Source organism: Xiphophorus couchianus, chromosome 24, assembly GCF_001444195.1.
Source record: "Xiphophorus couchianus chromosome 24, X_couchianus-1.0, whole genome shotgun sequence".
NCBI lineage: Eukaryota > Metazoa > Chordata > Actinopteri > Cyprinodontiformes > Poeciliidae > Xiphophorus > Xiphophorus couchianus.
The window spans coordinates 4481076-4496725 of NC_040251.1; the positions used below are offsets into that span (position 1 = coordinate 4481076).

At 42.3% G+C, this 15650-nt stretch overlaps 1 protein-coding gene across 2 annotated transcripts in view; it reads left to right on the forward strand.

Annotated features, from left to right (window-relative positions):
• spega (striated muscle enriched protein kinase a) overlaps window positions 1-15650 on the forward strand; it is a 46400-nt gene that overhangs the window by 29158 nt on the left and 1592 nt on the right. For both annotated transcript variants that reach the window (XM_028010111.1, XM_028010112.1), the window contains 22 exons: window positions 52-175; window positions 927-1099; window positions 1181-1293; window positions 1370-1538; window positions 1824-1923; window positions 3456-3656; window positions 4002-4059; window positions 4145-4222; window positions 4623-4795; window positions 4885-4911; window positions 4991-5143; window positions 6119-6161; window positions 6253-6318; window positions 6644-9233; window positions 9324-9494; window positions 11248-11370; window positions 12823-12987; window positions 13268-13835; window positions 14121-14360; window positions 14431-14654; window positions 14737-14812; window positions 15487-15636. In XM_028010111.1, coding sequence (XP_027865912.1) covers window positions 52-175; window positions 927-1099; window positions 1181-1293; window positions 1370-1538; window positions 1824-1923; window positions 3456-3656; window positions 4002-4059; window positions 4145-4222; window positions 4623-4795; window positions 4885-4911; window positions 4991-5143; window positions 6119-6161; window positions 6253-6318; window positions 6644-9233; window positions 9324-9494; window positions 11248-11370; window positions 12823-12987; window positions 13268-13835; window positions 14121-14360; window positions 14431-14654; window positions 14737-14812; window positions 15487-15636 — 5785 coding nt within the window. The remainder of the gene's footprint in view (window positions 1-51; window positions 176-926; window positions 1100-1180; window positions 1294-1369; window positions 1539-1823; window positions 1924-3455; window positions 3657-4001; window positions 4060-4144; window positions 4223-4622; window positions 4796-4884; window positions 4912-4990; window positions 5144-6118; window positions 6162-6252; window positions 6319-6643; window positions 9234-9323; window positions 9495-11247; window positions 11371-12822; window positions 12988-13267; window positions 13836-14120; window positions 14361-14430; window positions 14655-14736; window positions 14813-15486; window positions 15637-15650) is intronic.

Genomic DNA, 15650 nt, shown 5'->3' on the forward strand with positions numbered 1-15650 from the left:
ATCAGCTCTGAGGAGAAATAGAACATGTTGCTCAACCCTCTCCTTCTCCAGGGCCATATTTGAGGAAGGCGCCAGTTATTCTGGACAAACCCGACATTGTGTTTGTGGTGGAGAACCAACCTGCTAACGTCACTGTCACGCTGAACCACGTACATGCAGTGGTGACCTGGAAAAGGTTGGTTAATAACATAAACGTGTTTCTTTTAATGACGTCACATCAAAAGTTATGTATTAAATATATTTGAGATATTAGAGAACCCCTCCCGACCTCACTAGGGACAAGGGTGTAAAGAAAATGGATGGCTAAATGGAGTTGTTAGCGAATCAGAGGTAGTTTCTCCATTTATTTTTATACTGTCAGTTTTATGTTAAATACGTCTATTTTTAATAAAAGTTACATACCGCAGCTTTAACATGTTACAAGACATTTTGCTTCTTTGACATTGTGAACTAGTCATAGCAATTTTTTTATTATTATCACTTTTACCCGTGGCGGGTACCGCTAACTCAAATGTTAGCTGCGTTAATCCTAAAGCCCTAATCCTAAGAGCTAGCTCTGCTAATGCTAAATTGCAACACAAACAATCTGTTTAGCTAAATTCAGTTCAAAGAATATCTGCCCTGGAATTAATTTTAAACTTTTGATTCGGTTAATTTTGATATAACTTACACGTTCTAACTACAGTCTTAATTAGAATCAACGCAGATGTTGAACTTTATTTTCTGGATACAAAACAATCAAGTAAGTTAGTGCTGTAAAATGTATATGGAAAAAATTCAAGAGAAGTTTGGTGTATTAAACACTTTAAAAATGAGCAAAAGCTCTGAGGGAAAATTTTGTGCCAACAAGCTAATAGCCTTGCTAGCATCTCTTAGCGTCTCTGAAGAAAGTAGAGGCGCTAAGAAAGGATCTCTGCTTCCTTCAGGAGGGGAGTTGCATTGATTAACAGACTAGGAGTGTATGAGATGAGCATGCCAGACGACGATCAACACACCCTGAGGATCCAACGGGTCAGGACCTCTGACATTGGCCAGCTGGTGGTCACCGCTAGCAACCAGTTTGGCAGCGACCTCTGCACACTGCAGCTGGCCATGGCGGGTCAGCTACCTCCAGCATTTAATCAAGAAGTCAGAAAGCATCCTGCACCGCAGCTGTTTACCTCTTTGTTTTCTTCCGTAGTTCTTCCTAAATTTGAATCTATCATGGAGGACGTGGATGCGCACGTTGGGGGAACTTCACGTCTGGCTGTGGTGGTGGAGGGGAAACCAGATCCAGATATTCTGTGGTTTAAGGTAATATTTATCCAAACCTTTCAATAAATTTTGGCATCATCAACTCCAGTTCATCTTCCTTGTTGCTCTGCTGCAGGATGATCTCCTTCTCTCTGAGAGCAGCCACTTCACTTTTGTGTATGACGACCCGGAATACTCCCTGGTCATCTTGAGTGCCAAGCAGGAACACTCAGGCGTGTACACCTGCACCGCCAAGAACGTGGCTGGCTCCGTGTCCTGCAAGGCCGAGCTCACGGTTCACACAGGTGCAAAGTCCCACGTTGAAACATGCTTGAAAAACAAACGGCATGATTTAGAAGCGCAGAGAAGCGGCATCTGTGTGAGATTTACAGCTTAGATGAGAGCCTGTCTTTGTGCTGCAGCAGATTCTACCCATGTCAGCTAGTTGGTGTTGGAAATTGCTCTGTAAATCTGCTCCATATGGGAGAAACCACAAGGTGTTCTGCAGCTATAATATGAAACCATCTGTCACTGCTCTGACACACACACACATACACTGTATTAAACGCCTGTGTCTGTGCTTCATGCAGAGCGAAAAGCGGCAGCCGAGCCAGTGGAGGACGAGGGGACCATTCTGAGGAAGATGAGGCGTTTGACGGATTATTATGATGTTCACAAGGAGATAGGGAGGTGTGTGTGTGTGTGTGTGGAGGCGCACAGCTCTCCTCAGACATGGCGAGGGCACTGACATTAATAGTTGTGTGAGCGCTCAGGGTCGGCCTGAAGGGGGCGGGGGCTGCATATGATGGTCGGAGAGGGGATGGGTTTGAACCTGCTTAACAACAGCAGACAGAAAGGGAGATGACTCACCATCCTGTGTGGAGTGAATGCATTAGCTGGCAGATGATTTGTTTTGGTTCGTCTCGGTGGAGACGGCCGTTTGCTGAGATTGGTGAAGCCTTTGAAAACGGGAAACAGGCCAAAGCTGATTTTCGACTAGCAAAAAAAGGGAGCAATGGCAACAAATTCAGACAATTTCGTACAACAAATAAAATGCCAAACAAAACATGATATTCTTTATGTTCCTTGAAAGGAAGCAAATAATTAAATATATATAGAAAAAGAGGAAAACTATTGATAGAATGAGCAAATTCTGTTGACAAAAACAGTTGAAATATAGCAAGGTGAAATGCGTTACAATCCAGAACAAAGTTCATAAAATACCTTCTGAGTTCTCAGCAGTAAGCTCCAACTCCCTAAGGACAGCTGGGAAAAAAATCGATAAAAATCATCTTCAAGATGCAACTGGCAAAAAAGATGCATTTGTTGATTACCCCTTTCTAATGCCACCCTGGGCAACTGCCCATATGGCCAGAATCACAACCAACCATCACGTATCCAGCAAGCCTTCTCTCTTTGCCTCTATGGATTTTCTAAATCCTAATTGCTGCCGAAATCAAGTAGGAACAACTAGGATTGACCTCATTGCTTTCAGGATGTGATGTAATCAGCTGTTCTGCTTACGACAGCCTTTGATTGGTCGGTTCTCAGTAAGCGGTTCCTCCTCCAGGTGAGAAGTTATATTTTGTAGCAGTATATTGCTATAAAATTAATACGTTATTTAGTTGTCTTTTTAAACAACATTTAGCTACTGTTAAAATTATGTATTTATTTCTTATTAGTAAAAATAACATTGTCAGTTATATTTAATGATTTTTTTTTACTTTGAAACATTTGAAACGACAAACGTAGAGAAAGCAAAGGAACATGTGGAGGTTGACAGTGTTTACAGGTAAAAAAAAGTAGTTTTTTTTTAATAAGAAAAACTGAACGTTAAATTCTACTGCAGTCACAAATAGTAAGAAAATGCCAAGTTAGTATCGGTTCAACCAATATGTCGTCTTGAGAGAAGTTTAAGAAGTGTAAACAGTGTTGGGAAACTGAGGCAAAATATGGAACAAATACCAACTGAATCTATTATCAGTTTTTATGGGCTAGCCTGCACTCTGCTGCTTTTCACACTGCAGCTGTAGCATCTTAGCTTGCTAACTTATACAGCAGAACTACTCTGACAGCAATTAGTAGTTAAAAAGCTCCTATAGTTTTCAAGCCAGGAATTTCCAAGTTATTGCTTTTTTCTTGTAAAGAAGAGGGTAAGAGTGGTGCCAGCTCTGAGCGACTCTGTCCACCGTCCGTCTCTAATTGTATCACCTCTGTAACAGGGGGGCCTTCTCCTATGTGAAGAGAGCGACGCTGAAGTCGGAAAAGGCGGATTTTGCGGCTAAATTCATCTCCGCCCGAGGAAAGAGGAAAGCTTTGGCCCTCAGGGAGATGGATCTGCTTTCTGAGCTGGACAACAACCACATCCTTTACTTTCATGACGCTTTTGAGAAGAAGAACATAGTGGTGCTCATCACAGAATTGTATCCTTTAATTACGACTTTGCAGCTCTTACTGTTGAGCTGTGTTTGGAGAAAGCATATTGATATCTTTCCATTTTACCTACAGTGATGCTTCAGAATCTTTTTTGATTCACTCCAAAATGAAAGTGTGCTTAAATAATTCTGTAAAGGTTGGAAACCATTGATTCTGATGCGCTCTGCAGTTCCCTGGAGGCATAAATGAAGCAGCCCAGCTTCTCTTCTCTGACTCATGGCTGCTGGGCGGAATTAGCAATAGATAGCATGTGTGGGAGTGTTGCTCATTTGTAATTCATCTCTCACAAACTCGACGCTCGGCTCAGGTTTTTCCTCAACTGTTGTTTGAAGATGTCACGAAGAAATGTTGGACAGGATGGCCAGGAAATCGACCGTCATGGAGAAGCTGGTTGGTGCTCCTCTGCTTGATGCACTGCAGGGATATTATGTAACACGACTTTACAGATGATCCGTTTTTATCTTCCAACCTGCAGATTCGCAGCTGTGTCCAACAGATTTTGGAGGGACTTGGATATCTTCACCAAAAAAATATAGCTCACCTTGATGTGAAGGTATCATTGCATCCCAAAGGCTATTTATTGAGTTAGAGGTACATCAGAAGTGTGGTGTTGTCTGAGGGTCAAGGTGAGGTCCAACAGATTTACTTTCAGAAGTGGAGCATTACAGCTTTCATCATTGATATGCATGTAAAACTTTATTAGATATTCCTTGGGGGTTTTTTGAAATGGGAAAAAAAGGAGAAAATAAATGTGGGGAAAGGCTTAAAAGGAAAGAATATGAAAAGCGTAGAGGGCGTAGAGAGAAGACAAGTCAACACTTTAGAAGTCTGCCTGTACGCCTGTAGAAAGAGAGAAAACAAAACCAAGAAACCACAGCAACAAACAATGTATACATATATAAGTTAGTTAGCACTACCTAATCATACTATGTCTGCATTTAAATCCTCTTTAGCCTGAAAATATTTTAATGGCCAGTCCGGGTTGTGACCTCATCCGCATATGTGACTTTGGGAATGCCATCAAATTGGACACTTCAGAGGACTATTACTGCAAATACGGCACACCGGAGTACGTTGCTCCAGAGATCATTAACCAAACTCCAGTTTCCATGGCCACAGACATATGGTAAGCCAGCTGTCTCCGAATCTAGATAAATCACTCCTCACTCTGTTAGCATGATTGACATGTTGTAATCTGCTTCCTGTTCTCCACAGGCCTGTCGGAGTTATCACTTATCTCTGGTATGTTCTGGAGCTTCCAGTTTAGTCCTGAAATATGACAAATTCAGAATAAAAGATCCCAAACGTTTTCTGATTCTAGTCTGACTGGGGTGTCTCCGTTTGCCGGTGAGAATGACAGAGCCACCGCACTGAACATCAGGAACTACAACGTGGCGTTCGAGGAGGGCATGTTTTCAGAGCTCTGCAAAGAGGCCAAAGGATTCGTCATCAAGCTTCTGGTGGTGGACAGGCTGTGAGCATCTTGTAGCTCTAATTAGAGCCATCATAGAATTTGAGCCTTTACTATGCCTTAAAGGCATACCTTGTACAATAGACTGTATAATACCGGTACAGTGGACCCCTGTTTATTCACAGTATATTAATCGCAGATTTTTTGGTGGAAGGTAACTCCAAGTCATTTGTGGAAATTTTGCCTAGATTTTTTTGTAGACCATATCTGATATATTCAAAAGATAATGTTATCTGACATGCTATTGGCTGGTGTTTGCAAAACAACCAATCCAGGAGTGCCAGTCATTTTCTTCTGCACTGACTGGCTGTACCTCCAAGAGCAAATCAGAGACGATATTAGCTTTTATTCTGTGGTAGTGCTGAGATTGTTTCCACAATATTTTAAGGTATATTTAGTGTTTGAACTATTAAAATAGGCAGTTAGAAGCATCTTTAGAGGCGGGGGTTTGAACTGTTTGTGAAACTTTAGCTATTCGCGGGGGCTGTTGTTGATAACCCCCACAAATATCAAGGGTCCTCCATATATATACCTCTGATTTGCATGTAAAATAATACATGGTTTTAATAATTTTATATTAAAAGTCTGGTGTTCCTTTATATTCATCCTCCTTTATTTGAATACTCCTCAATAAAATCCAGTACTAACAATTGCCTTCAAAAGTCAGCAAGTAAAAAGAGTCCAACTGTTGGTGCCATATAGATTGGATTGAACTAGTGCAATGGACGAGTCAAAATCCAAGCCAAAATCAATTTGAGAATTTGTGGACATACTTGTTCACCAAAATCTTAATGTGTTGTATCCATTTTACAACGGCTGGACACTCAGTTTGTAGAGGTATGTCCCAAAAGATACAGTCTGTTGACTCTGCAGGTGTGCATGCCACACTTTTCAGATCTTTTTTGAAACCTAAAACCATGCCCATTTTTTATTGCACCACAGTGTAAATCATCTTTGTCTTTATCATTCCTCCCTCAGGAGACCAAATGCCATAGAGTGCCTTCGTCATCCATGGTTCAAGGTGAGCCATTATTTTTAAAAATAATTCCTTTTATAAGATTTATTTATATCTTTCCTGAAAGTCAGTTACAATCCCCCTGTTTGCCTTGCAGTCACCTACAAATAAGAGCATTAGCACGGCTATGCTAAAGCAGGTTATTGCTAGAAGGCGCTGGCAGGTAAGACGAATGTCAGATTGTTACATTTGTAAATCAATAATGTGAACATAAAGAAATTCCAATCGACATTAAAAAGAAACGTTTCTCTTCATTGAAGTTACTAGAATAATCACAACAAAGCCATGAATACTTCAGTGTCTCCACTTAGTTGTTTGTTTCACTCACAAATGCATTGTTCTTACAAATTTGAAGGGATCTAAACTGTCCGGTAGTATATGAGATGTATTTCCACGAAGCATTGCTACAGCAAAAACCAAACATAGATTTCTTGTTGTTTCCACACCAGATGTAATGATTCCAGATGTTTTGTGTTGGTTATTTCCAGCGTTCCCTTATCAGCTATAAATCCAAAATGGCATTAAGGTCCATCCCAGAGCTCCTCAACGACTCCTCCAGCCATGTTTCAATCGCTGTTGCTCGACATTTGAAGGAAGGCTCCCCACCTCCTTCTTCCTCGTCCGATTCAGACGCAGATGTGGACGAGCTTCCGTTTATTCCGATGCCCCTGTCCATGGTTTTCTCTGGATCCAGGGTCTCCCTTAATGAGATCCCAGGGGACGAGGATGTCAGATGGCCAACTGTCTACGTTAATAGTACAAGGACAAAGGAAAATATGGATGTAGATGGTTCTGCGCCAAAGGGGAATAAAAATTTTACAGATAAAGTGGAAACTCAAAATGAGGAGAGAACAGAAAAGGCTAAACGAGAAGACCTGAAGAAAGTATCAAGCATAGAGTCTAATGAAGCACAGACAAGAGCCAGGAGGGCTACCATGAGCAGAGGCAGCTCTGCTGATTCAGCTCTGCTTCTCCATGTAGATCCAGAGGAAGGAAATGCAAATGAAGACTCAGAGGCAGGGACGAAGAGCCTAAAAAAGGCTGTTTCTATGGAACTTCCCAATCGCAGCCCAAGCCCAGGGGCTACAAAGTTAAATCAGGAGGATTATACCTTAAAATTAGAGCTAATGAGGCAACGGCTGCTCAGGGGAGGTAGTGTTGATAAAAAAATGAGTGGCCTACGGGGGCCGCTGTTTGAAACCCTTGGCATAGATGAGGAAAGGCAGACGGGGTCTCTTGAGAGAAGTTTGAGAAGATCCAGAGCGGGACCCTCAACACTTACCAAAGCAGCATCTTCTGAAAGCTCAGGAGAAGACACACCAAAGACCAAAGTTTTTTGTAAAAGTGTTTCCTTCTCACAGGGGGATTCAGAGCCCATGTCCCTGCACCGTAGGTTTGGAGCCCCCTTAGAGATTCCATCTGCTTCCACTGCTCAGACAGAAGGGAAGAAACTGCAGGAGGCAATTTCCATGTCTGCACTGACTGAACAAGCAACACTGGAGTCTGAAGCAAACTCACCCAAAGAAAAAGCTTCCTTTGCTCTCCCAGCAACAGAAAAAATGGACCAAGAGCAAAACAATTGCAATGTGAAAGGTTCAGATATAGATGAAGCAACAGAGAAAACGGCCAAAGCTGATTCTATAACATATATTATTACTCCTAAAATTGTTATAGAAGAGAAAGAGAAAGAAAACAGCATGAATGAAAAGGTTAGAGTTTCCACACTATCTCAAAAATCAACCAAGGGCCAATCAAAATCCCTTGCTGCTGCACACAAACCAAATGACTCAAAATCCTCCGATACATCTTCCTTACCTGAGCATCCAGCTGTATTTGCCAAAGTAGCAACAGAAGACAGACCTGCTGGTTCTCCTTCCTCGTCTTCAAGCCCTGATCTTACCATCATCCCTCGCCAACCCGTTCTCAGAACAGACATCAAAAACATTGATTCAGTGGAAGTCTTTGAGGCCAAGTTTAAGAAGCGTGAGTCATCCTTAACCCGTGGCCTCCGCAAACTGACCAGAAACAAGTCTGAGGAGAAATCCCCGGTGTTGAGCCGAAAGACTGTTGAAGGGGGTGAGGACATTTACAGGCCAGGGCCGAGAGGGGCGCCACTTGAAATAGCATCCAAGGGAATTCCAGAGAAATCAAAATCTGTCCAAGACTTAAGAGAGGTAGATCAGGAAACAGGCCTTGGTCTGATCGGGAGGTTTTCATTGAAAGGAAAGAGGTCGACATCTACTGAGAAAAAGGAGGAAAAGCAACCAAATGTACGAGAAACTGCTGTAAATAAGAGGGTTTCATGGGCTGTTGGTCGCAGTAAGTCTCTGGACACAAAGGATCTGGATGCTTCTGGAGCAAGGAAGAAGTCTGAAGAGCGACAATCCGGGAAAGCTGAGGAGTCCTCGGTTTCTGCCATGAGACGAAAGTTTGAGTCCAAAGTGGCGGGAATCTCTGCAAAATTTAGGAGCCAATCAGAAGAGAGAAAGGCTAAAGAGGCTGGAGGAAGTCAGAAAGACCTTGAGCAAAGGGATCTCAACAAGGTCTCAGAATCCCCTGTTCTTACAATACGTCACAAGTTTGAAAACAAAGTGGCGGGAATATCCTCAAAAATCCGCAGTCAGTCAGAAGAAAGGAAAGTAGACGGAGAGGGTAGGAACACACCTCTGTTTGCTCGGCACCGTCATTCCCACTCTGAAGGTCGTGGACTCAAAGGGATGGGTATCCCTGAAAATCAGCTGGCAAAACAAACCGGTACTGCTGCATCTAAGGAATCCATTGAGTCCAACTCCAGCATCCATTCCGATAAAGCCTTGGAGGGTGACAGACGGTCGCGGTGGGACCGGTGGGGCTTAACCAGGACCAGGAGAGACAAAACTCCCTCCCAATCTGACTTACCCTCAACTGCACGAAAAGAGGAAGGTCTGACAAAAAGCCAGCAGTTCATCCGCCCTGCTTCTGATTTTGCTCCGGTGTTCCACATCAAACTGAAGGACCATGTCCTATTAGAGTGGGAAGCTGTGACTCTGAGTTGCCTTCCAGCTGGCAGTCCACCCCCACAGATTACCTGGATGAAGGGTAACCTTAACTCCAGAAGAGACCGATCTGTACAACTGAAATCCATTCAAACAGTGAGACTGATTTCTTTCCCGTTTTCCCACGTTCCAGATCGGAAACTGTTAGAGGTGACAGACAACCGGATCAAGCTGCTGAACCACCCAGACGGCAGGCAGCTTCTGACCATTCAGAAGTGCAGCCACAGAGACGCTGGGGTGTACGAATGCGTCGCTACCAACCCAATCGCTACTGTCACCACCTCCTGCACGCTTTCTATAGCTTGTAAGTGGTTTCTGTTTCCCCAAAGCTAGTGAAATACGTTGTGTGGATACGCTACTAGATTGGGGATTGGGAAATGCTAAAATGCATGCACGAGTTTGCAAATTACAACATGCTGAGCTTTCCTCACAGAGGAGCAACCCTCTCATTTACATTTCAAAGACATGCAGTCATTTTCCTAACGACACATTTTGCATTATTGAATTTTAATTGCGCCGAGATTGGTATGAAAGCTAACAGCTGACAAGAATATTAACGGCAGCAGATTAGCTGTACGGAAGATTAACCTAATGGAGTTTTACTTTTACAATATTTAGCACCTAATTAGAACAAATCTTTTTTGGCTGTTGTATTGATGATGATTGAAATTATCTTCTGTGACTCATATCAACACAATAAACCATGGAAATTAGACCAAAACATAATGGTAGCATTTGAAGACTGGAAAATAATCAATCTGATCAAAATACACTGTTGTTATTCATTTATTATTGGCCTGATTACCATAAGTTAATGGTAATCATAACTTCTTTTTTTCTTTTTTGATCCTACAAAATCACTTAAGGATGATTTCATTGGGGAATTGGGCTGCTATATAAAGTGTTTTTTCCACAGATTTTTCTAACTGGTGCTGGGTAAAGCAAATAACATAATTAATGTGTCTGCAGAAGAAGAGGACAACAACAAGTAAAGCTTGATTTACTCAGTGGCGGAGGATAAAATTCCATCATTTCAGCAACCATACCTCTCTTCATGGCGTCCATGCACACCTCTGAAATTTCTAACTATGTGGAAAAACATGGCAGATAAGCAAGAGCTCCTCTTGGTGGAGGTTCGCAAAGACAAAACATCTTAATGATTTCGATAACATATATTACACACCTTTAGGTGCACTAGGTGGTTTAACTTCTGTTCCTGTTCTGACCAGCATTGGTACTCTAATGTGCATGGCATTCTGATTCTTCTTTAGTTTCTCTGTTCCAGAGCTGAAGAAACTAGTTGCTGCCTCCACCTAGTTCTGAAAACTCTAAACAAGCAGCTCTCTGATTAGCTACATTCTTTATTGCCTCCTAACAACTCTGAAATATATATTTGACTCACAAGTATTGATTGCCTTATAGTGATTCTTAAATATCCTTCATCTTTTTTATGTTCCTGTTAAGAACATTATGCATAAATGGTGCTCTACAAATAAAATTGGCATCAGGCGAGGTTAAAGAACTTGCTAGCTCCTAAAGTATAGTAATTACTGCGGTACTTTGGAACTGTAGACTTATATTTATAAGGCTTATCTCTGAATAGTCTGTCCTTTGATGACTCATCAGTGTAATTGGTGTAAAACCGCTTGCCTTAAATGTTGACTGCTTTCACTAAGTGTGTGCCAGGAGAAAGAAAATAGGTTTCATTTAGAAATTGCAGAAAAAGGCACTATTGGACTTTGCTTGTTTGACTTTGTTTGTTTGTAGGTTTTGTTGGCTCTCGTGGCCTTTATTTGAAAGTAGTTCAACAGGAAAAAGGGTAGTGAGAGAGGGGGAAGACATGCGGCAAATGTCGCCGGGCCGAGAATCAAACCTGTGATCACCGCCGTAAGTGCTTTGGCCCCGCTCCACCACAGCACCCCAATATTGGATGTTTTTAACACTCTAGCATAAAAGCTGCTAAAAATGAAGAAATGCTCATTGCCATTTTTGATAAATACTTGCCTGATTTGTCGGGTTTCTTCCCCCTCCATCACTTCTCCCATTCTTCACTCAAGCTGTTCCAAAGCGACCCGGAACCCCTGAAGTGGCTCAGACTTACAACAACACGGCTCTGGTGCTGTGGAAGCCGTCGGACACAAAATCTCCCTGCAGCTACTCTCTGGAACGGAGAAGTGAAGGTGAGCGAGTCGGAACACATCCTCGCCGCGTCTGGAATGAAATCCCTGTTTTATTTGTGTGCTACTGTCAGTAACATAAAGAGGGAGCAACAGTGAATCACTTCAGGCCCAGAGCTGGTGGTTTTTGACAGGCTCTGAATATGAAGGATTCTGTTGGGAAATGAGCTCGGTGATCCATAAAGAGTGTCTTAATGAGATCCAATGAGTCAGCTTCCAAGTGGATAATGGTTTTAGCAGAGCTTTCTGTCTTCACTCTGCATCAGCGCTGGAGTGCGCTGGTTACAGATACAGATACTTTATGGTTGCTAGGCAGAATGGAAGAGTCTGGAATGTTTCAGCCTCTAATTTTTAAAATATTTCAAGTGGCATGTTTCCTTCCTAATGTCTCTTTATCTTCATGTTCTTTTCTTCTTTTTGACCTCCTACCATCATCCTTGTGTACTTTCTTACTTCTCTGCTTATTTCATTAGTCATGTTCTTACATCCTTCCATTTAAGTTGTGTCTTTTGTCCTCCGTTTTATGTATCACTCCAACTTTATGTCATTTGACTTGTATTCTTCCTTTCTTCTTGTTTTGTTTCCTTCCATCCTTGTCTTTGTGTCTCATTCAATTTTTCTCTTATTCCATGTCTTCCTTCTTCCTTGTTTCCTCCTCCCTTTCTTCTATGTTTCTTGATGCATTTAATTTTTGTTTCTTTCCTCCCTCCCTCTTTCATTCTTTCTTTTCTTCCTTCCCACCTTCCTTCCTACCTTCCTTCTGTCATTCATTGCATTCTTTCCTTCTTTGTTTTATTTTCTTCCTCTTGTCTTTCCTTCATTCTGTTGTTTTCTTTCATTTCGTCACTGTTTGTGTTCTCGTTTTCACTTCTTAGTATCATCCTTTCTATTTTTGTGTCCTTTCTTCCTTAATTTATTCTTTCCTTCCATCCTTCTTCCTTTTTGTGACCTGTCTTCCTTCCATCCTATCTTCCTTACGTTTTCCATGTTTAAGCCCTGATGATTCTAAAAGTAGCTTCTATAAATTCATGCCAACTTTAGTATTTAATATTGTAAAATGTGCATAAATGTAAAGACATGAGAAGTCTGGAAATGAGTGTTAAAACGTCTGGAATGTTTATGAACCCTGGATTTGGAGCAGAAGATGAAGTATTTAAACAGGTTTATTAAAAATGTCTTGGCCTCACAGTCATATTTGTGTTTAAAATGTTACTAAATTGGTTGCTTATATAAGTCAAGCTGCTTTCATTTCATCTTAAGAGGAAATAATACACTGTGACAGATGCTAAGCTAATTATTTACTTGATAAGCATGCCAACGCTCCCACCTAGTGGCCATAATGTTAACTACAAGATGTTCTCCAAGCTTGATCTTCATTAATCTTTTGTTGAACTCATGCAGCTTGCTTTATTACTGTAAGTTTTTAAAGAATAAATCTCTTGTGTTTTTCTGTAGCTGATTCTAACTGGGTAACTGTGGCCACTGGGATAGCAGATTGTTACTACAATGTTACTGACCTGCCACTAGGGGGGGCCATTAGGTTCAGAGTCTCCTGCGTCAGCAAGGCAGGACAAGGTCCTCACAGCAACTGCTCTGCTCCGGTCAGCCTGGACTCAACAGGTGGGTTTACACCTTAATATAGACAATCAGTAATATCATTATTAATGTGGATCGATACAGGAATGATACAGAAAGTGGAAATGACAAATTAGAGTAATAACCATGACAAAAGGTAATAATAAACAACCAAAGAAGAAACAGTATGATGAAGTTATCCTCCATCTTCTCTCATGTTTTATCACAGCTTCCTGATACAGACTGAGATATTAAATGCAGATGTAGTTTCCATAACATGAGGCCAATATCTCCCAGTGATGACTGTCTTGTATCTGTTGTGCAGACGGAGGAGCTTCACCTGCAGTCGCTGTAGTAAAAATAGTCCCAACTCCACCTGAACCAGCACTGAAACCTAACCCAGATGTCAAAGTCATCTCCACCATCTCAACCTCTCCTCCTCCTCCGTCTGCCCTGACCTCTGACCCTCCCACAGGTCCTCCATCACTGTCTGCTAGCATAACCCCAGAGGAAAAGCAAAGCAGCGCTCTGCCTTCCTCTAGCACAGTCAAAACCTCTCCGTCCTTCAACTTGTTCAAGCCCCAGAGTCCGATAAACGTGGTGACCCCTATGACCCAGACCCCGCCTCCTCTTGTAAGCCCGCCCTCTACCCCTACCAAACCTTTGATTGCATCCGTACCCAGCTACGTCCCCACCACTGCCGCCATGGCACACGTGGCTCCCGCCCCGGTGTCTTTTTCCCCACCGGTCCTGCAGGCCTCCAGCTTGAGCCCCATTGCAGAGGGTGCCAACACCCCGACCAGAAGCACCCCATCTGGACGCAACACGCCCTCTACTGCTCTGAGACAAGGAGTTCCACAGAAACCATACACCTTCCTGGATGAGAAGGCCAGGTTAGAGAGAATCCAACTGTAGTCAGGGGAAAAATTCGAATACTCCATGAAACACCCTCCAAATATTCATGTTTAATCTTATTTTTTATTTAGAATTCAAAATACGTTATTTTTGTCAAATAGAAATTACAACACATTTGTGTTTTTGAGTTACAACACAACTCAAAGAGTTACAACTTTGAGTATGTCAAAGAGTATGTCCAGTGGTATCTTAGGAGGTCCACCTTTTGATCAGATTAGATTTGTAGCTCCTGTAGCTGAAGCTGCTGTGTCTCCTGTGTCCAGAGGTCGGTTTGGGGTGATCCGCGAGTGCAGGGAGAACACCACCGGAAAGATCTACATGGCCAAAATCATTCCCTATAGCCAGGAGAGTAAGCAGGAAGTGCTGAAGGAGTATGAGATCCTAAAGTCGCTTCACAATGAGAAGGTCATGGCTCTCCACGAGGCCTACATCACACCACGGTACCTGGTGTTGGTGGCTGAGTACTGCACTGGCAAAGAGCTGCTGTTCAGCCTCACTGACAGGTAGGAAGGAGAATATCAAGCTGAGGTTTATAGACTCAGGCAGCTGTTGAAATGCTCCTTTTTGTTTAAGGTTTCGGTTTTCGGAGGATGATGTAGTTGGCTACCTGGTTCAAATCCTTCAGGCGGTGGAGTACCTCCACAGCCGCAGAGTCCTCCACCTAGACCTGAAGCCTGAGAACATCCTGGTGACCAACCTTAACGTGGTTAAGATTGTAGACTTTGGCAGTGCTCAGAGTTTCAACCCCCTCAACCTGGAACCCCAGGGCACAGGAGCAGGAACCCTGGAATACATGGGTGAGGATCCACGTCACAACTCATCTTCCACACTTCAAAACAAAAGTGCAGTTTGATTCTCAAACATCTTCCTCCTGTTAAGCTCCCGAGATGGTCAAAGGGGAAGTCGTCGGTCCTCCTGCCGACATTTGGACCGTTGGAGTCGTCACCTACATCATGTAAGTTTCATCGCATCCTTAAAGTCTTCATTTGCGTTTGGAAGGTCAGTCTGGATTCCTGTTGTGGGAGAATTTGAATAACAGTTTGTGGAGATGATCTACTGGACAGGTGGAACATTTTTTAATTCGGGATTTTCAAATCATCCATCAGCCCATCAATCAGTCCATCAGTTTGACTGACCATCTATCCATCCAACCTTTTCATCCATCTGTCTGTGTGTCCATTTCATCCATTTTTAGACTGTCCCAGTACAGCTGTAGCTGCTATCCAGTGGCTTTCCACTATCAGTGTGTGAATGTTATTGACTCATTTCATTGTAAAGCATTTTTGAGGGTCCTGAAAAGCACTACATAAATCTCATGTTATTTCATTTCATTTCTTTCATCCACCCATGTAATTTAGGTTTAATAAGTGGAATTTGTTTTCTGGCTGATAAAAGAAGCACTTATTAATTGACAGTCAAATACCAAAAAGCTGCATGATGTAAAAAACTTGAGTATTTTTAAAACATGGCGAAGAGTCTTGGTTTGCTTCTGTAGGTTTACCTCTAACACTGACTTCTCATACGTACTTCACACAACCTCACTTATAAGTGTTAATAGTTGAATTTGATATGATGTTCTGTACTGCAGCTGCTGTCAAGCTTTTAATATTGCTTGTTCTTTTCTCTCAGGCTTAGTGGTCGACTGCCCTTTGAAGATAAGGACCCTCGGCAAGTTGAATCTAAAATCCTGATGGCCAAGTTTGACCCTAGCAAACTCTACCCAAATGTTTCCCAAAGTGCCTCAGTTTTTCTCAAGAAGATGTTGAGCAGTTATCCATGGTGACTGCTCATTT